Source organism: Apteryx rowi, unplaced genomic scaffold (assembly GCF_003343035.1).
Source record: "Apteryx rowi isolate R43461 unplaced genomic scaffold, aptRow1 scaffold_13, whole genome shotgun sequence".
NCBI lineage: Eukaryota > Metazoa > Chordata > Aves > Apterygiformes > Apterygidae > Apteryx > Apteryx rowi.
In genome coordinates this window covers 2,236,314-2,261,260 of record NW_020447530.1, presented here as the reverse complement: position 1 = coordinate 2,261,260, position 24,947 = coordinate 2,236,314, and the positions used below count along the sequence as shown (strand labels likewise).

The following is a 24,947-nucleotide window of genomic DNA, read 5'->3' as shown; positions in this document are numbered from 1 at the left end:
AAATTTTTCATTTTGACAGTGTCAAAATTAAATACTTTTCTTACCCTGCTCTCTTTTTTTTTCAGCGTGAATAGTTTGTTGAAGCTGAGAAAATTATGCAAAATTTTATTTTATTTTTTTTTTGAATCTGCATTTGTGGGCTAAAAATTTAAACCCTATTAATCTTACTCCAAGTTGCAGGAAAGCTCACTGAGAAAACTGAAACTGCAGGGTGAAATATGACCGAGTATCCCAGAATATCTGCTCAAGTCAATAAAATAGTGTCAGAGATTTGATGGTTCAGAGAACTTATGGGCTTCCATGGATCAGACAAGTACATAGATGGAATAGATGGAACTTTTTAATTAAAAAAGTTTGCATAAGGAGGAAGAGCAGCTTTGCCTTCTCGGAGCAGGGTTTGTTTGCCGTTCATGGCGCTGCTCACGCCGTGTGTCCAGGCTCTCGGAGCACGTCGCTTTGCTTCTGCACTCGGAGCCTGGCAGGTCTGAGCAGAGGACCAGACGCTGCATAACGCTTTCAGGAGACACGCCTGGGTGAGCAAGCGTTTTGTGCTAAGTTATGCAAAAATGCTGGGGTATCTGAACGAGGTGAATACTCTTGCTCTGTGTTTTATGCAATTTAGAGGTCTTCTGAATACTCTGCCGTGAATAAGTGTCAATGTAATTTGGGGACTTGAGGCCAGTAGCCTGCCGGAGGGTTTGCTGCGAGCCCATGGTCTCCCTTTGCCTCCGTTCCCCGTCTGGAAAACGGGGATGCTGTCCGCGCTGGGGCAGCAGCTCCTCGGCACGTCACCGAATTAGGCAGCGGCGAGGACTTGGACACGGGAGCCAGGAGAGGTGGCAGCTCCAAGGTGGGGGGTTGATGGTCTCCCTTTTCTGACAGTAGATAGGCTCCACCGCAAGGCAGGCGATGGACGTGCAGCGGTGAAGCCACCGACGAGCTGAGCGTTGCCCGTTTGGTCTTAACGAGGTTTTGAGGCTTTCATCTGGCTTTCCTGGGCCCAATTTCTTGATGACTTAGTTCATTCAATAAACAGCAATACAGTGTTATCAGCTTATTTTTGGGTGTATGTTGAGTTAAACCCAAGGTAAATAATAACCTGCAATTAAATCGGACCAATTGAATTTTTGGAGGATATCTTTTAAAAGAGACTCTAGTTGACTCTGCTCCTGTTATTCTTCAGGCACCGTTACATACATTACAAGGTTATTGGTAAAATTTGGTTAAAAATCCTCCTTTTCCCTCTAAATCATACCTACATATATATTTATACATATATATATTTAAAGTTGAAAAATCTACTTCTGTTTAGAGCCAAACAGTTTCACGTTGAAATGCCTTATAACAAGGACAAGATAAATATATGCCTGTTAAGCGTGCGGCGAGTGGGGAGAAGATGAGTTCATACAAAAGGTAAAACTGACACTAGCTAAATAAAGGTGACTATATTTTTAAAAATTACTAGTTTTCCAGATGTTGATAATGCATATATAAAACATTATTTAAATTATATATTCCTTTGACAGGGCAGGCTAAATTCCACTTGAAGCTCTTTGTAGGAGAGGAAGGGGAGAAAGAAGGATGTCTTGCTATTATTTTTTTCCAGTTAAACAACTAGCAGAACTGTTTTTGCAATTATGATTATGTATAGAGGGAATAGAGTATAGGGAACATGGGGAAATTAAACATGCAAGAGATTCAGTGAAGCTCTTAAACACTATTTTAAAATCCTTCTTAAACATTTGAAATATATACGATGAAATTGTATTCTGCAGAATGCTAAAGCTGACTGCGTGTTCCAAAATTATCCTGCAGCACATTTTTATGGATGATTTAAGCCCTGGAGCCAAGGGTTTATAATAGAAGTACAGACAGATTGAGACTGGTAAATATAGCAGCGCTAATAGCGTCTCTCTCACATGCAGCCAGAATATTGTAGATGGGGGAGCCTGGAGTATTTGCTTTATTCCAAAACGGCAAAACCATCTGAGTTATGCGGGTCACCCGGCAAGGGGGTAAAGCCACTTGGGCTTATGAATTTAACAAGCCAGAAGAAGACGAAAAATTTGGGGGAGTATCGCTTGCTGTAACTTCAGCTTCTGAAGCTCAAGCCTGTCATTTCAGGGGGGGAAGAGTTTGCACAGGGCTATGGCTGGTGATGAATTTTTCAGTTTGGTGCCTTTTTGTGAAAGGTTTCTCTTGTCCAGGAGAAATTTCTGATGAGAGGGAGGCTGACACCTGCCCAACTGCGTGCTCTTGCCTATGCTGGAGCTCCAGACCCCAGTCCCATGTCACGTTGGGTGGTGTCACCTCCCCTGGGCACAGAGCTGGGCACCCACAAGTGGTGATGGAGCTGCCAGGACAGGAACACCTTGACCAAACCGGGCCAACATCAGCTTGAGGTTGTTTGTCAACAACCTTCCTAGCAATTCCCAACAAATGAATATGTAAATATTATTTTTTTAAACTATGGCCTGGCTGATTATCTTTGGACAATTTGCTATGTCTTTGGGGACCACAGCCTGGGAACTGATAGCTAAATTTCTATCATCTTTCCTTGTGCGTAGATCTCATTTTTAAAGATGAAGTTTTGGCCTTCATCCTGACATAGAATTAGTGGCTGGAGGGGGAGAAGGCAGAGCCTCAAGAGGCTTCACAAGATGGAGAAATCTTGTCTTTATGCAAATATACCATTTGTGGCCTCTGTTTGCGAGAAAAAACTACCTTTAAGAAAGTAGCTTTGGTCTGGAATTGATCATTGTTTGCCCTGCTCATTGAATCAGTGTGAAATTAAGGTATTTCTTTGACAGAGAAGTCTCCTTGCTTGTTTCTGTCTTTATAATACTCATAAACTTCTGGAAAGTGCTTAAAGTTCTGTAGACGGTGGAAAAGAGGTAGAGTATAGACATGACAGACGAGGAAGGTACATGCAAGTCGCAGTTCTAGGAAGCTCCATGTCTGACTTGGGCTTTGGAGATGTTCGGTGTCTTACATGCATATGCACACGGCTTTCACTGACCCTCTTGAAAGCATTTCTTCTGGCACTGAGAGAAGAGTAGTCCTTGAGGGTTAAATTCCAGCGCTTGGTAGCTGTTGGGAGGCTTGGAGAGGCAGCGTGGAAAGGGAGGAGCAAGGAGTCAGTGCAAATGAAACAGGCTCCTTCCATCAAGGGTGAGTGTGAATTGGGTGCAAAAAGCTGCAGGAGGAGGTACCTGAGGACTCTTTGGTGGTTTGGTCTGTTAGGGGAGGTAGCTCAGTGCAACGAGTCACATGGGCTGAGACTTGGAGTGCCTAGGCTGGGGTGTTAACGTGGTGCACCTCCACCTCCGAGCTAGGTGTTAGTGCCCCATCATACCTGGGAGCCAAGTGAGTCTAGTCTGAGGTGAGATTCACTGGACCAAATGCGGGTATCTGAGCTCCACTGAGCAGGTTCTGGTGACTACAGTGACCTTGTACAAATAAATTTATTGCTTTGTGCCTGATCTTGCTTTCATTTTCGATCGCCATCTGCCAATACTGAGGATTCCCACTTACTAATGCGATTTGTGTCTGCGACTTTGCTGCCCATATTCCTTTAATATAACTTTTTTTTTTTCAGTTCAATTCTTTTTTTCCCAAGGCTGGTGACCCAGGCTTGCTTCTATTCCAATTCCCTTGAAAAAGACGACACTTTTGCAGCTGCATGGTGGTGGTCTGAGGAGGAACTCACTTTTGGGGGGGACTTTCACCTGAGGCTTGTTTTATAGTTAATATGGCAAGTTACTGATGTCTAATTTCCGCAGATGTTTTGCATTCCCATCAGGCATAAAATGGAAACTTGTCTCCCAGTGTCTGCTGATCAGCCCACATCACTGCTGGAAGCTGTGAATTTAGCAGACTGGGTGATGACTATGAATATTAGGCTCAGGGTGTAGAGTTTTCTTTACTGCCCAGTGTCTCTCTTGCAACTTTCATGAATGGCTGAATTTTGTCTGTTTATTGAATGGGTTATGCAGAGTTTTTTTACTGAGTCAGTACAATAGTGACTTTGTGTTTCACTATTTCATTTTCTCCTACGCAGGGCTGTGTTTAAAAGAAGGCTGTTGTTTGTAGCGGGCAGACCTTCTGACTGCTTTGGGCCTAGAAATGCTTGCTTTGAAAAGTCTTTGCACTTTTTGGAAAAGAGTTACCAGAGTAAAAGACACTGTAATTGCTGTAAATTATTATTATTTTTTTAAATACTGTTTAAAGAAGTATCTGTGTTCATAGCTTGTTGCAATTTCAAGCTGCTGATCCTTTAACCGTTTGAAATAGGATGTTATGGCTCCTAAAAGATAATTAACACATCAACTGCTTTAAAGGTGTTTTCCAGTGTGCCCTCATTTTCGTTAATGGCATTTCAGTGCAAGCTATCCGTGTTCAGTGCACCAGGAAGCCGCCAGGCTTTTCTAGCGAGCTCTGCTTGCTGTAAACGGAGAATTTTTCTGCAGCCATTGAAGCTGGTGTCATTGACGGCTTGAGTTGTTCTGCACACCTCCGCCTGGTGGCATTTATTTTCTGTGGGGTTTTTCCATCAAAAATAATCAGCTGTTCCTAAGACAAGGGGATAAATACAAGCTTACAGTCCAAGGCCCCTTAGATGAAGTGTTTGGTTGTAAGTGTGTGCTCTTAAGTCCTCCAGAGAAGTTCCCCAAGTCCTCTGATGTAAAATCCTGGCCGCTATACACGGGGCTTTCCGTTCAGTAGACATCTATACTATGCTCATTTTTTACAAACAGCCGACTTAAAGTAACAATCTTTTTTGGTGCTTGCTCAGATCAGGTGGACCAAAACAGCAGGAAGTGCCTCTGACAGATTTCAAGACTCGAGTGTCTTCAACGAAACTCTGAGGATAACCAATATCCAGCGACATCAAGGAGGCCGCTACTACTGTAAGGCCGAAAATGGCTTGGGTTCGCCAGCTATAAAGTCCATAAGAGTGGACGTGTACTGTAAGTAAACAGTTTGGAAAGTTCTTATCACACTTTTTGTTACCTTCTCCTAATACCTGGCGTTATAAGGAAATGGCCAGTGCTTTGTGAAGTCCCGTTTAGAAATAGTACTTTAGGACAGGTTCTGCAGCTTTTATTCGTGTTTCTGATCTGTGGTCTTGTGGCTGTTCCCACTGAAGTCGGATGGGGCTGCTCACATACAGAAGTCTCTTGGAACAAAATCACAATACTACGATAAGAAAGATTAATTAAATTCAGGCCCAACTCAGCCCGCTTTGATATCAGAGGAAGGTTTGTCATCAGCTTCCGTGGAGTGAAGTTCTAGTCATTAGCACAGCCCTTAATCTCTTGTATTTTGCCTACACTTGCCCTAGAGTAGTGATCTGGGAGCAAATACAGACACTTTTGCAATGTTACAGTATTCCGGTCTGCTTTGCTTTAATTGCTGCTGAAAGCTGTTGCTTTTTTAATGGCAGTCTCTCACGTTTCTGTGATAAATGTTTCAACAGCAACATTTGAAACGTTGCGGGTTGAAACGCTTGAAGTATTGGGATTGCGATGCAATCGGTCCCGACAGCTACAGGTAAGAGGAAACAAATGAAAACTTCACACTGCAATAAATGTATCCCGTGTGTTAGTACAAAATGGGATAAAATTGAAAAAAATCTCTGGCTAACCTGCACAGAACGAGGGCCAAGGAGTGATCTGGTCAGAGGTAGTATGGCTCTCGCTCTTAACAAAATAGTTTGTCACTATAGGTTTAACGGTAAACTTTGCATTTGACTCTAAACTATGTGACTGTACGTAGCTGTGGGAAGTGAAAAGGTCTGAATGCCTCACACAACTGTTACTGTCCACACTGCAAATTGGGAAAAGCAGTTCAAAATTTGTTTGAAATACTTCAAAGAGAAAGTTTTTGCAGTATACGTTCGGAGACTCTTCTAATGTAGTTAATATTATCTAAATGAATATGTTTACATGCACATAACATTTAAATAACTAGGGCTCTAAGTTAGCACTTTAGTCACCTGAGTACTTAATAATAAAAAAAAATAATAATAATAAAAAACCTGGCTACCTTGTGACTATACAAACCTGGAAATTTGGAGCTTTTGTTTCTCCCAGACTGCCCTCTCTCTGTCAGGTGAATCTTAAAATATATGTTACTTCAGAGACCCAAATGGTGAAGCCTTTTGTGGGTTAGGTCTGGGATTGGCAGAGGGACACCTATGGTTGAAGAGATTTTCTTGACTTGCAGAAGCTTCCAGGACACGTCAGTGTGTTTGCTTTGCTTCGTGACGGGTTCAACCTGCTGGAACTCGGGCCATCTGCCCGGTGCACGGCTGCAGGAAGCGTTTTATACGTCAGCCCTATGTAGCTCTTTGGTAGAAGCCCCAAGAGCAAATATTTCCCCTCATCCCAGCATCCCTATACTATGTTCTTCTTAGTTCTTAATTTTAAGCATGGCTGGGAAACTGGTGGTGGCAGGAAGAGTGGCCGTAAGGGTGGGATGCTAGGTGGTCTGAATGTGATGGGTTTAGAAATACTGTTTTGAAATTTTGATTTTTCTTGGCTTAGGTTGAGACTGCCTTCTGGAATATGTCCCCCCCCCCCTTGTGTTTTGTTTAGTTATTAATGTGTGTTCTCAGTTTTGCTCTCTGTGACTTTTTGAGTTTAATTTTGTTTTTTACATCGTGTGCTGCTTCCTAATATACCTCAAATACACGTCTTTCTGGAACATGCCAAACTTCAGGTTCCAGCTGTGGTCAAATTCCTGATGATTTCCCATCATCTACAGGCTGATATCTGACTGGATACTGCTATCTGTTAATGATCAAATATTTCTAGGCAGACAATTGCTGTCCAGAAGCGTTTGGTCATGCGGTAAGCTGAAGACACCAAAAGAGATTGGATCTAGCTGTGGAAAAGATACAGGGAGGAGGGAAACGATACCCTACAGAAGTCAGAGCAAGTTAAAGTTCATAAGAAGTCAAAGGACTGGAAATTAAAATGCTCCTAGCCAAAACATCCAAATAGCTTAAAATAATATTGCGTTTTAACAGCTGAAATTCTCTCTTGCCATTTTCTGTTCGTTTAGTATTTACTTTAGAGGTGGGTTTTTGTGTGTCACGTCAAGGACTCTGTGCAGTACTGAGTGGGGATAATGGATTACGTGTGTGTTGTCGTGAATAATTGTCCGTGAGATGCTTTCACTCGGAGACTCCAAAACGTACGAGAAAGCTCACAGGTACTCAGCCAGTGCTTTCTATCAAAATGTGTTTTTCTTTTAAGTAAACACACTTATTTAATAAAACTAGGGAGAAAGGCAGCTTTCCTCACAGATTTAGATAAGTGTCAAAAGCAACTCTGCAAGACAGAACGGAGCTCTGGAAACCAAATTACATTCCTTTTTTGAAGCTTAAAAACAAAACTTTACCCCTGTAGCAAGATTACTTTTTTTAAAATTTTTTGATGAACCCCCAACATCTGTTTAAGGAAACAACCAAGATGTTTATGTTTCTGAAAAACCGCGCGGGTGAAAAATCGCTTTGGAAGCGTCTTGGCTCGTAAAGCTAACGAGAGGGCACAATATTAAAATCGTGCTCCGTGTGAGGTTTGGATCAAGAACTCTTTCAAAGAGCTAATTTAAGTCTACAGCCTCTAATTTAAAATTTGAAAAGCCGCTGTATTCGTAGAGCTTGAAAATGAACTGTTGAAAAAAGCCCACAGAAAATCTTTGTTTCATCATTCCTCTCCATTATTGACTTGCTGCCTGGCTGGGAGATTTTAATATCAACGTTTGGATGGAAAATGCCRCTCTCCAGTAATTTCCTGTTCTTCATTTTCCAGTTAGCGGCGGCATTCGGCAGCCCTGGGAACGTCGTTCGCTACTACTGCGATAACTAATTACACAGATATAAGTGGTGACGGAGCCTGGGTGTTGGTGTGCGGAGGGGTGGCGCTGCGGTTTTTATAAATTATTTTAATGGACTTTCTGCAGCCTTGAGAATGCTCTTGGGCTTCTTTTGGCTGGAAAGTTCCTTCGAGAGGCTGCCGGGTTTTGCCGCCTGAGCTGCAAGCGTTGGGCGACTTGTTCCTTGCGGGAGTCTCATGACGGCGTGGTCGTTCCCCGTGATCTTCCCACGGGCCTCCGAACGGATMTCCCGGGCATCAGAGATGCCCGCGGTGCCTGCTGGAAGGATAAGCTAAACTCAATGTTTTTAGAAAAATAGTAAGCCTCTGAAAAGACAGAAAATTCCTGTATCACCTTCAATCCATGCAAAACCCCCGCTCAGCTCGCGGTCTGGGAGCTCGGAGGACAGGCTGGTAAGCGGATGGGCGAGAAGAAAGGCTGGAGGACCATAAATACCACCAGCCCCGGGGCGGAAAGCAGCAGTTGTGGTAGCCCCCCAGCGCCCGCGGCCCCGCCGGGATGCGGACGGAAGCGGTGACCTGTGCTTTGGGGAAAATCCGCCTGCCTTTCTCTAAGCCAGCACTCGTTTCCGTCTGGAAACCTCTGCAAAGGGCGGATGCTGGGGCCGGGTTTGCCCACCGCAAGGTAGGATCCCGATGCGCAGGTTCATTCTGCGTTCGGAAGCAAATAAAAGTAGTGTTCGTCCGTACACGTACATTATTCCTTCGTCTTTCTGAGGACGACGCAGGCATAACGGTTGCTTGGTATTATTTTGGGGTACTCTGTTGTTCTGATTTGAGATTTTCTAAAAGCCGTTCAGCTGTTGTTCTCAGTTCTGTGCAGCTCAGAAGCACACTCTTTTTCCTGCTCCAAGAAGTAAAAACAAAAAAAGAGAATTTATAAATACCTTCATGTGTAAGGAGCACAGCCGAGGAGTTAAACCAACCACATGCAATCTCTTTAAATATAGCCGGGGCATAAATGCGGTGCTGGACTGAAGGGAAGGCAGCCGTTCCATCGAGAACGAGCAGTTTGCGCTGGTCACGGTCCGGCAGGTACCTGTCTGTCCCGGCGGGCTGGTTTTATGCGGGTCCCCCTCAGACGGACCTGCTAAATTACTGAATCTCGATCGGAGTTCAAGGACAGCCCTTCGGATATACCCTTCCTTATCAAGCTGCACTTAGTCGAGACCCTGCTTTTAGTGCATCTGTCACGGAGCGGGGTGACTTTTCCTGCGACTTCTGCAGGCGGTGATGCTGGTACCATACCTACTCGGCTTAAAGGTGTTGTGGATGTTTCTAAACAAGGCTACAGTCTCTTCTGTTCCTTTAACAAGTCAAACCTGCAAAAAATAGCGATCCCTTTTGGTTTGGTGTCAAAATATTTGAATGTAAAAAAAAAAAAAAGAAGAAGAAAATGATGATTTAGTTTTGCTGAAGTTCTCATTTTATCTCCAGCATACTCTTAAAAAGCTGAATCAAAATTTTGTTATAGATTTCCTCCCCTTCTCCTCCTCCCCCCCCCAAATATTTAATTTTTGGGGGTGAAGAAGCCATCCAGGTAAATGAAACACCAAGTTGCACTAGGATGGAGCGGATGCTTTGGTTTAAACACGTAGAACATCTCCTTCAGCACTGAGGCAGGAAAGAGCTATAAATACCTAATTATTAGGATATTAGTCTAACCATTTGGGTGGATGGAAGCGCAGTCAGCAATTAATTTCCCTGGTATTCAGAGCTTTGGTTGTAGAAAGGGGATGTTCACACAAAGTACCTGTGTATCAGCGCAGGGCCAAGGTCTTTTTTCAGCCCTCTGTGTCTCTTCCAGCCGGTGCAAAATGTTTTCTTTCCAGTTCTGTGGCTTACCGTTCCCATAGTCTAATCGTTCTGACCCAAAATAGGGGTGAGTATCTCTGACATGATAGTGCTGTTTCACGCGTTGCATGGCCAGAGCTGAAGCTGCCTGTGTGTTTTCTCTCCTCTTTGGTTAAAGACCTGGACTAATTGTTCTGAACAAGCAGAATTAAGGTCATTTTTTATTTGCCGGAATAAGGCTACAGAAGAGAAAACTGTTAAAATAGAAGTTTTTCCAGACTCAAATTTAAGCTATTACAGCTTAATTGGACAGACAGGTACATCTTACCCACATAAATGAAAAATGTGCTTATGAGACCCTTGTGCGCTAGGGCAAGAGCAAGTCTGTGCCTTCTTCCCGTGAAGGCATCAAGCTTCCTTGGAGCTTCTTTTCAAATCATGTGAAATCATACTTTGGGTTTTTTTTGACTAGCTTCTTTTTTTTTTAAAAAAAACCTTTTTGCTCTCTAGGTGGGTATAGGATTGTGGTAATTAATAGACAACTAAATCTCTTCTTTAGAAGACAAATTTCTGTCTTTACCCTAACTATCTTAAAAAACAAACAAACAAAAACCCAAACCTATTTCTTTGAAGATCCTCTTCTCATATTCTCACATCAGGTCAAAACAGATGTACTGGGTCCCCTTTTCACCATATTTTCAGGAGGGAAGTTGCCTGTTCTCAGTTTAGCCACTAGGAAAAACTGCCTCCTGTTGGATATCCAAGCTGTATTCATCCTAGGCTTCAGCTTTTTTTTTCTTCCTCTGGTAATATCTCTACACAGTACATCTCATCTTTCCTTTTCCAAGAAAAAGCTATTGTACTTGCCTTCTAGGAAAAATTTTATTGAGTTAGGGAGGACATTCTCCCCTTTTATAAGCAAAGAAGCTTATGGTATAATTAAGTCTTTTGATTTAAAGCAAAGCTTCTATCAGGGGTTTTCTGTTTGTTCCAGAAGGATAACTACTCAGATCAGATTTTTAGCAAAGAAGTTCTAACTGTTTCACTGAAATTATATATATTTTTAATCCTCTTATTTCACTGACCTTTATGCCTACAAGGCCAGGATGCAGAATTGGGGAAAAGGGGGTAGAATTAAAGGTCAGATTTACATTAAAAGATGTTTTAAATGAATTTGGAAGTTAGGAGGAAAAATCAAACAGATTTAGTGCACAAATATGTAAAGATTTTATTTTGTCATATGAGAGAGATACCCTGTGTAGCAAGTGCTGCTTGTTGTAAAAATATCACTTATTCCAGGACTGAGAGATTGATCTGGGGGGCGGGGGGTGGGTAAGACCCCTTTCTTCTGCTCAGAGACCAACTCAAGTCTTTGCTTGCAGGTCTATTGCCGGAACTCGGCCCTTCCGACAAGGAGAATTGGATCCAACGTGGGATATTCTGTTTGCACGAAACAAGTTAAATTTAAATCTGCCCAACATTAAGTGTTTATRTGCGCTTTGGATTTTGGCTGCTTTGTCATTGCAATTATATGACAGCGAGGGGGAGGCAAGGGCAGCGGGTTGCAAGTTTATTCATAGCACAGTTAACACTATGGTGGGAAGATGCGAAAAGCAGGCAGCAGCCCCAGGCCTCGGCGTGACACAGGCGCAGCTACAGAAGGCGGAGTTCATGCAAACCCCCAGCTATTCCTCTAAAATACCTGTTGACGTGGATGTGAATTTTCATTACACGTTGTGTTTGTGGTGGTCATAGCCGCCTTGGGTCTCTGCTTGCCACCTCTGAGGTTTCCCTAGATCTTTCACATCCATCCTGCTTCCAATCTTGTATTTCATTTTTCTTCTGGTTTGCTTGTATGGCTTCTGCTTCTCTGATAGGTTTCAAGGTGTGGGAACTGCACCAATTGCTTTTGCTCTTCCACTATCCCTCTTGCCCCCAGCAAACTTGTACTGATGGTAATTGCAACATCTGCCCTAGGCTAGTTGTGAACATCAGCAGCAGCTTCAGGACTGGTGGTTAGAGAGGTCTGTGAGCGCTGAGGATTACATCCTAAACTTGTGATGTCAGTGAGGAGACCACCACGAGGTCTAGCTTTGGATCCAGTTCCAACCCTGGTCTCAGGGGGGCTAGAAAAATCTCAATTTTTGTTCCCTCAGTGATGGGTCCTGGCCTATCATGATGAGAGGAGAGGTTCAGCAGAGCCTCCTGCTGGTACCTCCTCACAGATGGTGATGGCATGACCTGATCTGCCACAGGGCAGCTTGGATACCTTTTTGCTTCCCTTTTGCTTTGTTGTCTCTGTTCTGAGCTTCTCCTTTAACCGAGTCCAGGCAGTAACTTATTATCTCAGGAATGGGTTATTCTTTTGCAGTTACTGGAAGCCAGTGGGACTATACTCTGGGCACTGCAAGAGCTCAGAAACATAGTTCTCAGCACCTTCTTGCTAACCGCAGTCTGTGGTAGCTGAATTGGGTACCTGACCTTCATCTCCCCTTAGGAGGATCGTTATCAGAGCAGCCTGGGCACAGGTTATGTTTTGAGGATTTGTTCAGAGGCACCTTACACTTTTTTTCTGGAAAGTGGCTTCTAGCACGTGTTCCTGCTCTAGATGCACTCGGTTATACAACTGTGCCAGCTCAGCCCTCATCATTCAAAGCAGCCCCAGTGATTAATGGCACAGCAGCAAAAGGGAATTTGGAAGAGCCTTGTCCTCCTGAAACCAAGCACTCACCGAATGGCAGAGACACCACTTGAGTCTTTCCTTGTTTGACTGAGGTGTTGGAGCAGAGCAAACAGCACTGTAATAAATGTTCTCTGAAAGAAACTGTACTCCTCTGCCTAGGTTCACGTTTTAATCTTGTGCTCTTCTCCAGGTGTACCCAGAAGATCTTTGGCCATGTGATAACCCTTGTCAGACAAGAGCTCAGGACTTCCTCTAGAGTTTTGATGCCCTTATTAATAGGGGCAATTTTCATCTAAAGAGTACTCTTTCTGTAGGTGGCATTCCTCAAAGTATTGATTTCCCCATCAATACCCATCTCAGCCCAGAGACCCTCTTTGACAAAATGCCTTCTCTAGCCGTACGTATTTCCCAGACTTTTTGGTGTGACTCAGCGTGTGAGATAGGCAGCCGTGGTATCAGGAGGAATGGAGCCTCACGGCTTCAGTGTTGGTGATGTGGGATTGACGGAAACATGTTCAGTGTTAACAGATTATTTTAACAAACAAGGAGCTTCCCTAGCTTGGGATGGCACAAAATGCTGCCGATGATTTGTGTCAAATGACAAAAATCTCAAACTGCTGATCTTCAGCATTTGAGTGTGTCTCCTAGTAGCACGCGCAATCACAAGTCTGTGGGAGCAGCGTTATTCAGAGGGAGCACAGGGTCTCTGATTCGGAGATCATAGTGCTGATTTCCCATATCTGCCTGGAAGATGATGTTGCAGGGAAGTGCTGAGTGTTGAGCATGGGGATTTAGCTGCATTTCTCTCCATCTCTCTCTGTCGTTAATATTAATGGAAGTCATATTGCTAAGTCCCCATACACAGCAGTCCACATTTACCCCTCATTTTCCACCCACTGCACAAATCCTGTTGTTAGACTGCAGAATCACATTTGGTGTCAATAATTATTTAACGCCCCACAATCGTGCAGGTGGGCTCCTGCAGCAGCACACTTCTGCTGAAATGCAGCACCATATAGTTTGCATGGGCTGCTAGGGAAGCCGTATCTTTTGTGTTGTCTTTCATAAATGATACTAGTTGAAGTGTATGTGTGTATATATGTGTAATATCCTATTTATGTATACAAAAACAGATGTCAAAGCCCATAAAGTTTATTTTGTGAGTTTATTCTTTTGTAGGAGTTTCTGCAGTACAGCAGGAGTCTGAGGTTCGTATGATGTAGATAACCAAGGTGAGGGAGGTTACATGGAGCTAATGAAGATAAAACGTAGGGAAGAGGGAAGGGAATTTGGCTGGCATTGTCAGCTGCTTCTCACGTTCCGTGTACTTTGTCCTGCTCAGCCTTCCCCAGTTCGCCACAATCCATAGCAGCCAGAGAAACTGGATTCAAATTTGATGAGATGAAGAGGAGGTGATGTTTTCTCCCTGAGTGCTATTTTTGGCCTGGATGGAGATAATGATGTACTCTCCTTGAATTATAAGGAGGCTGCCTTCCACTTCACTCTTCCTAGAACGCCAGGATGTGGCCAAGTCCACCTGACACCGGGGAAAGAAAGAATGGGGGATTTTTATATAGAAAAACGTTCAAAACTGAACTCTCTTACACTAATGCTATTGAAGCAATTAGTACAGTAAGCTCACAGGATTTATGGCCAATGACTGTCTGTTTTATGCATGCAACGCTAGAGGTAAAAGTATTGAAGATGTTGCTTTCGATGCTTGTTTTCTAGTTAGTCTTAAAGTATTCCCTTAAATAATTTGGCATGTTTCAGTCTTTCACCACCCCATGCTTGTCAGGATCCGTTGCACGAGAGTGTTAAAGATTTCCCTTTCAGAAAATCGGAGCCGCTAAGCTGCTACGTTCTGAATAGCCTCATAGAATTTAAATTGTGGATACTGGCAGCATCCACTGCTTTAGACTTGCCCGTTATTGTTGCTGCTATAATGCTTCTTAAAAAGGTGAGGGACACGTGTGTGTGTGTGTGTGTGAGTTGAAACATGGTCCCGACCGTTATACAAGAGTTCCAAATAGTACTGGTTTAAAACTCTTTTTTTGTGAATAATGCAGATGTGGCTGTTGGAATATTAATAATGTTCATCTGACTATAAAGCCCGAGCAGTAGCTTAATCCTTTTCTCTTTGAGCTCCACGAAGCGAGACTCTGATGTGATGTTTATGTTTTGGCACGTCCTGAGTACAGTCAGAACGCTGTTTGGATGCTGAACTGCTCCAGATTTTTTGTGGTCCCTACAACGTAGGGTAAGAGGAAGGAAGAATAAGAGGTCAATACCATACGTAGAAAATGGACATAATAAAAAGAGATGATCTTTTCTGCATGACGATGATAATAATACATCACTCTAAAAGTACTTTGCAGAAAATCGGAGGCTGCCTCCACATTGTGGAGGTTTTAAGATTTGCTTGCTGCGGTTTGCTTTCTGCTTTGATTAGACTGCCAGGCTGATGCACGCTAGCAGAAAGAGGAGGGAGAAGAAGCGTTCTGCCCGGTTTCCGAGCAGAGTGCGATTTCCATCGGTTGCAGATCTGATTTCCCCTGCCGGGAACGCGGCCCGTGAAAGGCCCCCTCTCTTCCCCAGCTGCCAGGCCGGGCGCGTTCTCCAGGGCGTCTGAGCTCCCAGGGCTGCTCGGGTTAGAAACGCCGTCGGGAGGCTGCTGCTGGCCGCGTTCGGAGCTGGAGCGGGCTGACGGCGGTGGGTCCCGTGGGCTTGGAGCGTTCGTGCCCCCGCAGACCCTTCTCCTGCCGCGGCTTCCACCGTGGGAGCGGGGTCGCCCCAAAGAGCTGGGGGCGGCTGCGCGTGGCCCCGTCCAGCTCCCGCTGGGCTCTGCAGCGGGGATATCGCCTTCCTCGACTTGGGGGTGGGGGTTTGCATCATGAAATGTAAAAGCTTTTTATAGGAAAGGAAATGAATCTTGTCTTTGGAGGGGGATCTCGACTTTGTTACCGTGTAACTGTGCTGATCTAGGAAATCATGGTTGGCGTCACCTTAATTCCACGCGCTCCTGCAGTATAATGTAGAGCGTATTTTCTGCACACTTCTCTGCAGATGTTTATATCAGTCTCCTGGCCACAGCAATTAAGATATAATTCAGGGACTGAAAATATAGTTCAGCTGCTTCATTAGTTTCTGTGCCGCCTCTTTGACTTGTGTTTGCCTGGTTCTGGCCGCAGTGAATCATGCATTCTTATTGCAGTGACGTTTTTAATTTCCATCTCTGGTATCTAGCAATATTCATTGATTATAATATTTGATCTTCTTTTCTGGCCTTTCATTTATTAGAAGCCTAGTGACATGGTTAAATTCTTGTACACATGGCTGGATGAAAGACCGGAAATAATGAATGCAAATTAAAAAAAAAAAAGAAAAGAAAAAGGAAAATTAATATAAAGCAATAGCATAAGTGTTGGCATATAAGGAAAGCAAATATATTCATCTTTCATCACTTTCTTTTGCACGATACAGTAAAAGAAGACACTTTGAAATGAGATGTTATGCAGATGGAAAGCATTTAAAAGCTTTCCAATATTGATAATTGTAATCTTTGAACATGAGAGAAATATAAATTTAATTTGTGGGTTTCTGATTATTCCCTGTCTGAGGTCACATTTATGCATGACAACATTAAACCCTCCGAGAAGGGTGCTGCTCGCTGTTTACTGAAAGGGGACGATCTCTACGCAGCAAGCAGGCCTGCAGTGGGAGCTGAGCGGAGCGGTTGCGTTGCCCAGAGCCGACGGGCCGATGAGCCGTGTCTTGGGGCTGTGCTTAGTCCAGCGGCGCGTCTGCACAAGACCTGCCGTGGCCAGAGCATCCGATGACGTGAGGGGCTTCATCAGGCTGCAGTTCGTTTTCTAGCAAGTAGAAGCATGAAACAAAGATCTGAGTTCAACCCACAGCGCATACGTAGATTTTGGAGCTGTAAATATCACAGAACGGTTGAGGTTGGAAGGGACCTCTGGAGATCAGCTAGTCCAAAATGCGCTGAGTAGGTTTCCCTGCGGAGGAGGACAGGAGTACGAGCAGCCTCTTGAGAAATGGCCTTGCTGCTCCTGCTTGCGGAAGGCACGCGGTGAGGGCTTTCCTACGGGAGTATCGGGGACACGGGGCTGAAGGCACAGCGACGGACGTTGGTGTGACTGGTTGGTACTGAGCCGGATCGCGCTGTGGCTTCAGGGACCGCTGGGTGCTGCTCTGTCGTGACAGTGTCCCTACGACTAGTCCGATGTGTCGCTTCTGTCGTTCGGCACAGGGAGCAGACAGCTGCTCGCTCCGTGACCAGCACGTAGCCGTAGTGGGACTTTTTTGTGTAACAAACAGCCTAAATGAGCTAGAAGCAACTTCAATCCTGAGACTACGGTTGTGTGTACTAACGCCCAAACTCACTCTGCTCTTCCCTGATCCGTGCCTTTTGGGCTTGCTAGCACCATTTTGAAACTCTTTTTCTGCTCATACGGACAGAGTGGTGTTGTGCTTGGGCTCACCAAGAATGCAACCATGGTGGATGTGCACCAATGCTGGAGATGTCTGCGTGCAAAGCAGCCACTGCGCGGCCGACTTGTCTGCGGCGCTGCTGGAGCACCGTGCAACGCTGGTGGAGGAGGGAAGCGACTTGCAGCCGGAGCTGTCAAAGGAGCACTCTTAACTCATCCTCTCGGTACACTGTTACTTCTGGACTTGGAGAAGTGGCCTCAGCTAGTAGCTGAGGGCTCAAGCCTGTATCTGAATATTAGCGATGGCTGAGGAAGAAGAGCAATTTGGGGAACCTTTGTGGAGCAAACCCCAGATCAGGCTGAAGCAGGGCAACACATACAGAAGAGCTTCTTCGGCTTTCCAGAAGCGTGTGGCTAATGTCACTTAGAAGCTCAGCACCTTCCCTTTTAACCAATCACTAGTTAATTTGGAACAGCTGTATCAAATGTTGAGGAGCAGGTATCTTATATAGAAAGTGTATGTGTGTATATATATATATATATATATAGGTGTATTATATGTAACAGAAGTCTTGTGTTAGACACGTCACGTTATTCCCGTGCTCGTGCACAGGGCTCAGGACAGCATTATCGCAAGTGAGGACCCCGTTATTCCCAACAGCCCTCAGGCCTTGCCAGGAGAATTAACCATTTCCGTGTCCGGGTACAAGGCCGGGCTCACCACCTTTCCCAGCACTGGTGGGAAAAGGTCTGTAAATATTCTTGACGTTAACATCTTGAGGAAACCATGGCTTGTCTTAAAATAAGTTTTAAAAGGGTAGATTTCCTCCCACGGTCACCACTTCTGTCATTAATTGTGCTTGCGTTTCCTGTTGCCCTGGGAGAATCTGCTTATCCTTCGCTACCTTTCTGATGAATCATTTCACTGGACAGTCGGATCATAGGAAAGAGCTGCCTAATCCTTGCCTGAGGAGCTACAAGATTGCAGTGGAGGCTGCGTCTGGGAGGCTGAAGGGCAGGTGGTGGTATCTCACAAACACATCAGAGGCTGCTTGGTAGGATTTGCCTGAAATTACAGTCACCTGCTGTGTCTTGCCCATCATCCATGAAGATGAGGGAAAGAGTCTAGTCAAGGGCTGGAGTTTTGTTGAATTTCAGAGAGCAGTGAAAAATCGGTTCCCGATTTTCGGTGTTACCTGAAACAAGGAGTGCCCGAGGCAGAGAAGCACAAAGGCCTTTTGCGAAGGTTTTCATTTCTTTAATTCCAGTGTGTGTGTAGACTTCAGGAAGTTTTCTGTAACTTTTAGTCAGTTCTTTTGATGAAAAATAATTCATCTGACGATTAGAGATTGTGTTTTTCACTGCGTACGACCTGCTTTATTCCTGCTTCCTTTCATAGGACAACATAGTTGTCCTATGTTCAAGTGGAGAGGTCTCCGCTTCTCCTGAGCGGCACCATGGTTATGTTCTCTGCTAACGTGGTGTTGCTCGTTCCCGTGGAGGTCGATCCCTGGCGTGACAGAGCAGGTCGCGCTTTCTGCCACGGGAGTTCAGCTCTTACGGCGTCGCTGCGAGATTAAATCTCGCTGTGCATTTACGGGGGAGTCACCGGAGTCGAATCAAACCGTTCTTTTTAACAGAAGTGCAAATGCGGATGGTGCAAACGTATTTCCTGTGGTCCTGTGACATCAAAGCTATATTTTTTCCCTGTAGATTTGGAATTTCATCCTTACTGTCTCATTGCACTAATTTGGAGACTGCGCATCAAATGTCTGGGATTCTGATGTGATGATTCGTCCAAGGAGATGAGAGAGTTTGCGATGGGTGACTGGCACTCGCGGGTCTGGGATGCGGACGGGTTCATCGGACGCTGCCGTTTTGCACGGGGCAGCAGAGCCCGCGAGGCAGGTGAGCGGGGCCGTCGGCGGCCGCGTCTGCACCTTCCCCGGGGTCTCGGGCGAGGGGAGCCTCGCCGGCCGCGCTCATCGGGGCGGCTCACGGCCCGCGTTAGGTAGCGCTGGTAGAAATCACGTTTGCACCTCTGCTGAAGGACGTTTTCCTGATACAAGCAGCGGGGAAGCGTGAGAGCAGGCGTGCTCGGGAAGGTTAAGAGAAGCACAGCGTGGTGCCCATGGACATTATTCACCGTGGTGGTCCATGGAAGCAGCATGGGAACGCGGGGAAGGACGTAGCTACGTACTGCGGAACAAATGAGGTAGCCGCAGCATAAAATATTAAAGCAGATGTAGAGCACTCACAGTAATTGTAAAACCTTTTTAAGCCCTCAGCAGACACGCTGTTTAGAATGAATTAAATAGTTTTGCAGTGACTGTTAAATGTTATCGGTTCCTTGCTAGCTGTGTGCGTTTTTGTTTTCTACAGTGAAAAGCTTTGTACATGCAAAAAAAAAAAAAAGAAAAGAAAGAAAAAGCCTTGTGTTGTTTGCCCTGATGAAATGTTGTACTTAATGCGTGTAAAATGCCAGCAAACGACTTGTATGCGCAGGCTGGAGACAGAACAAGAAAATACTTTGCGTGCTTCGGAAAGTACAAAATTGCAGGTTTGCGGTACGCTTATCAGCGTACTTCTTAGGGGAAACTCTCTTGTTTTAGCGCAGCTCGAAAAGGTGCATTGGGGAACGGCTGGATGAGCGCGGGGCTGCGGGACGGGACGGGACGGGAGCCGTGTGGCCGCGGAGGCGTCGAGGCCGAGCGAACCCTCGGATGCCTCTTTAGAGGCGAGGTCGCCTCGACGGCGCGGCAGGGAAGGTCTGCGGCAGGCTGGAAGGAAGGGGCTGAAGCGCTGGCTGGGTGATTTGTTTCTGCTTGGGTGTTTTTTTTTTTCCTGACTCTCATAAATGTGCACACGCCTCCGATTTTCAGCTCTGCGTGGAAGCCCCTGCATTGGCCAGCCATCCAGAAGAGTCTGAAAACGTACGTTTCTTTCTCCTAAAATGCGTTTTAGTCTCTTGTTGCTATTCTTGCGTCTTGCTGAATAACTCGATACGGTGGTGAGTTCTTTAAACTCAGTGGTTGTAACAAAACCTTTCGTCTTGGAAAAGCTATTGGGAATCGGAAACGCACTGGAAATGGCACCGGGCCTCAGTCTGAGGGTCAGCGGCCGTCGCAGGCGTTGCATCGTCTCTCGTTTGGGTGTATTTTGAGTTCCATCCCGAAGCGAAGCAGACAGAAAAGGGGGGAGATGTTTTTTCGCCCCGTGTGGTTCCCTTCGTGTTGCCCTGGGCTTGTGCAGGGTTGAGCTGGTTTCCTGAAAGCGTTCCCGTTTGGGATGCGTGTGGTGAGTCGGTCTGAATGCGCTGAGCTAAGACCTTGCCGTCCGGAATGAGACATCGTTTGGACAGTGTGCATACGCCAGTGCGCGTGTTCTTTTATTTCTTCTGGTTTTTTATAATGCAAACTATTTGCCTATCTTCTGTTTCCCGTTAGAAACACGCAAGTGAAAATGCAAACTTCCAACGTTACGGGTTAGCATAAAGATTTCCCCGAAGGTGCTGTCCTGAACGCTGCCTCGACCGCTGCCGAACACGGGAATTTATTGTGACCACCTAGCCCTGACGCCAGGGGGATGGGCACAGCAGGGCCGCATCAGTGCCTGCGCGCTTAGTGCCGCTCTGCTTGCATCTGATTTCTCATTGCCGTGTTCAGCTCCTTCCCGCTCCGTTGGGAGCGGAGCATGGTGGCTGCGCGCTGCTCCGCGGAGAAGACGAAGCTTATTACCGGCGATGAGAGCAAACGCGTGCTGAGGGGAGGAGTCTCCTCAAAGTGTCTGAGCTGGAAAAGGGGATGGAAAGGGGATGAGTAATATAACCTGAGAATAGAGATGGTACAATTCCTACTTAGCATGAGCCGCTGAGTCTGTACGTGTGACTTACTGGAATCTGCAACAATTACAAGACAGCTCCGTTGGCAGGAATTTATCACCCATCTCGTGACTACTTCCTTTGCTAGTTTTTGAAGAGCTGGGGAGTCAAACCAAGCTCTTGCTGAAAGTCAGGAGCATCAGTAGCGTGGCGGTCGGTGCCTACATCACATTTTAATAAGAAAAGACAGAGTTACCGGGGTGTCGGTGACGTAGGACAAGCGGGAGCAATGCTCAGGTCTGCTGGTTCTGACTGCAGTTGCATGATGGAGCACCACTGGTCTTCTGCTCTGAGCTGGGGAATAAGAGAGACTTCTTCCAAATGTCACGGGAAGAGAGGGGATCAGTATGGGTTTATCTGTTTTCCGGCACTTTTATTGCTAGCCATGCTTGGTGTGAAGTTTGCATTTCTGATGACCTGTTTACTCCGTAAATAAAGGGCCAGAAGAATGTGAAAATCTGTCCAATACTGGTAGCGGCTTGAGCTACACAGGTAGAAAGCGAGAGGAACGATAGGTTTGGCAGACAAGTGCAATTTCGGGGAAGGAGAGCTGCAGACTAACAGGTCAGGAGGCGACGTGAGCACGGCCTCGTTATTTCTCTTGATTGCTCCACGGGGATGTATTTCGGCCATGAACCGCCGCCGTATCGGTCGGGAAGACCTCCACAGAGCTTGCAGAAGTGCCTTTCCTCGACTGACAACGCTCCTGGCAGCTTCGTTTAACCTCCCCCTTCGTAGCCCAAGCGCTGGGTTTCATCAGAGCCGAATTTCCCGCTTCTGATGTTTAAAAATAATTTTAAATGCAGCTGCTATTTTAAGACTTGGCAACCTGCTTGAGGGACCGATCTGAAAGGATGCTGGTTCGCCTAATAGCTTGGGATTTTTATGCAGTAGATGTTGGGACTGCAGGGTCCTTGACAGCATATTTTAGAGTCCTGATGGATTTTTAAATAGCCTTCCAGCATTAAGGCAGGCTTTCCTGTAGTCTGCATTTTCCAGTAAAATAGGAGCCTGGCTACCTACTGATCTACGGTTTTCAGCATGCTGTTCATGCCCCTTCCCTCCTTTTCACTCTCTCCTGTTTTTTGCCGGCATCTTCCCGCCGAGCTCCGCGCGCGCGGTGGATGCAGCGTTCGGGGCGTAGTTGTTGCTTTGCAGGCAGCGTCTCTGCGAAAAGTCAGGGCAGAAGGAAGAGCAGGAAGAACATAAGTGCGTTATATCTTGCCGCCTCAGTCCGTGCAATTCCTTACGGAAAATTGAAACTGCAAGCTGATAGATTCCCTCTTTCCCTGCGGAGAGCCTGCACCTGCAGTGACCCCTGTAAAATTACATTTTGTCTGGAAAAAAAAATCTTAATATAACCCTCTCCCTGAAATAAGGGAAAATCAGGTCAGAGAGCAGCTACAGGTAAGCAGGCTCTGTGGGAAATATCCCCTCGTATAATGTGTTTTGCTACTTGCTCACCGGATTTGGGGGAGGGATGCTTTTTCTCCCTAGACAGTTTTCAGTTTATACATATTAATATCTGGTAGGTCACTGGGATATAATGTATAGAAAATTCTAATGCATGCAGGTTTTCAGAAGAAAATTTCCTGTTGTGTTCACGCTTCCTTTCCTTTCGTAGAAATATCCCCGTTGCCTCGGCTTAATAAAACTGCCATTACAGTACCTTCTAGCATATTCTTCGGTGGCACCATAATATTGTGAGTTGTGAAGTTGCAACCCATAACTTTAAATGGGAATTAAGAGCATGTGTAGTGTCGAAACGTAATGTGTTCTTTTTTATCTTGCTCCCGTCTGCTGGAGGCACTTCTCATAAATTGAACTGGCAATGATTAGTGCAAAATTGAAACTTTGCGTAACCAAGACGTGAAACAGCTGATATCTCAAATGGCTTCTGGTTGCCTCTTGGGATGGCCTGGTCTCCCACTGTTATACTGCTGCCTTATAATAAGTTTCCCCGTTGTAAGGTCATCCTTTGCCATTTTTTGCAAGTTTATAGGTGTGTATATATAGTTTGGTTTGTAAAAATGTTTGCAAGAAAAATCCTGCATTGCTCTTGTGTTGGAGACAGGCAGGAATCTCTGCACACCCTGGAATTACCTTTACAGGACTCTGACTCACTGAGTAACAGCTCTGGATTACTTAAAACGGGATGAGCACATGAGTAGTTACAAACAGCTACGACACTTGCTCTATTTGTCTCCAGTGGGCCGGTACGTGGGACCTAGTGCTGGTTCCTCTAGACACGTTGCACCTTCATCATCACAGAGAACGTGCCTGTTAAGAGACACCAGGTGACGGCAAGCTGAGAGAGGCCGCAGGTACAGCAGGAGACAGCTCAGAACTCGGAAATGGTTTGGACAAATTTGAGAAGTGATCCATGAAATACAGGTTAGGATTTAGTGAGAATCGAAAGGATCTACATACATCCTTTGCTTCTGCAGAGGAAAATATCCAGCAGTGAACCTTTGGAGGAGGGTCTGTGAGTTACAGTGGGTCGCAGTCCAAATGTGATTTTACCTGCATCCTGCAGTTTTGGACAGTAGAAAGGTTGTACTCGGAAGCGGGTAGGGGAAGAAAGCCTGTAACAAGCCCTTCTGCTCTGGGTTTTCCTGGTCTGGGAAGCACTATCGCATACCTCAGGGAAGGTGTAAATCAACTGGGAAAGGTCAGAGGAAGGTGAGAAGCTGAGGAAAAGGCTCCTATGAAGGAGCAAAATAATTCATGAAGATTCTTCATTGCGACGAAGAGACGGCCAAGGAGGGGCAGGGAGGGTCTGGCTAACAGAAGCCTTCAGATGGGCGAAAGAGAAGGGGAGAATTTTTTCCTAAGATCCCTAGAGGATAAGACAGGAGTTAATTGGCTTAAATTGCAGTGAGAGAGATCTGGGTTGGACAGCAAGAAAAGCTGTTTGATGGTGAAGCTGGGCAGATGCTGAAGCAGGTTCTCCAGGGAGCTGGAGAGCAGCTCTTGCAGGAATGCTGTGGGCACAGGAGAGATGAGCATGGGACTGGAGCTGATCCTGCCTCGGGGCAGAGGAGAGGATGAGCTGGATCCCGCGAGAGCTTTTCTGGTCCCTCTTTTCCATGATTTTGCTCTCAGCATCAGTCCTGAGCAGGTGTGGACTCTGGTTTCCTCATGAGAGCATCACAGCCTGCAGTGATATTTTTGCAAGTAGGAAAAATGTGGAAGAGTCATTGGAACATACAGAGATTAGGTAATTAAATAACTAAACTGAGTTCTTTAATTAAAAAAAGAAAAAAAGAAAACATATTAATCCATTATTATTCACGGACAGTATTACGCTTTTTGAAAATACAGCTCTTAAGAGTTGCATATAGAGTGCTGGTGTTACATTTTTTTCCATTAAAATAATAATTAGTCCCCTTTCAAAGCAGACAATTCAAACTAGCTCAAAGTCCATTATTTATTTTGTCTTTGCATAAATTCATCAATGCTGAGTGGAATCTGTACATGTTGTTTAAGCTTTGGACTTGAATTCCCTTATGCTTACACTGCTCGTTTGCTGATTATATTCYTGCTGAATTCAGAAGATCTGCTGAAATAAATTAAAACAGAGTTGGGCCCTCTGTGTTTATGAAACCACGCAGCCCCCTACCAGTGCGGTCTGCGAGGCTCTGAATGGCACGGGCTGATTTTAAATTAAATAGAAGAACATGAAATGTGTTAAAATATCCCACCAGAGGGCTTATTTGCCAGCTGTTTGATTGTTTTCCTCTGGCATTATCTGCAAAGCAATTACACACGAATAAAAACTTCTTCAGAAGCTTTCAAGGAAATATTGACCACTAACATTTTAATTAAGGCACATTGAAGTGGAAACATTTAAATCAACAATATGCACAATGGCAAAGCAGGTTGGGTTTCAAAAAAAGGAGGCTTGTTTACCATATTCCTAATAACACAGCTGTCCTGGAGGCCTTGACTGAAGTGTCAGTATGAACTGGCCTTGTGCATTCATTTTTTTCCTCTTTGGCTTAAAAATTATAATAAAAAATTGAAGCACAGACAAATTTAAAATAAATTTAGCCCATCTTTTTCATCCATCAAGAAAAGCTGTTTGCGCCTTGAACTATAAAGTAGGCAATTAGGGAGCGGTATAGGATGGTCCTTCTGAGTGAGCCCATCTCTTTAATGGTAAGAAGGTGATTCTGCAGGACGGGGGATCCCTGGCATTGCTTTGTAACGCAGCTTTTCTCCATCATTGCTGC

The 24,947-nt window shown here is 45.2% G+C and overlaps 1 protein-coding gene across 1 annotated transcript in view; it reads left to right on the top strand.

Moving 5' to 3' along the window:
• MDGA2 (MAM domain containing glycosylphosphatidylinositol anchor 2) overlaps positions 1-24,947 on the top strand; it is a 232,614-nt gene that overhangs the window by 28,846 nt on the left and 178,821 nt on the right. Inside the window, exon 3 of the mRNA XM_026056066.1 lies at positions 4,796-4,970. Within this exon, the coding sequence (XP_025911851.1) occupies positions 4,796-4,970 (175 nt within the window). The remainder of the gene's footprint in view (positions 1-4,795; positions 4,971-24,947) is intronic.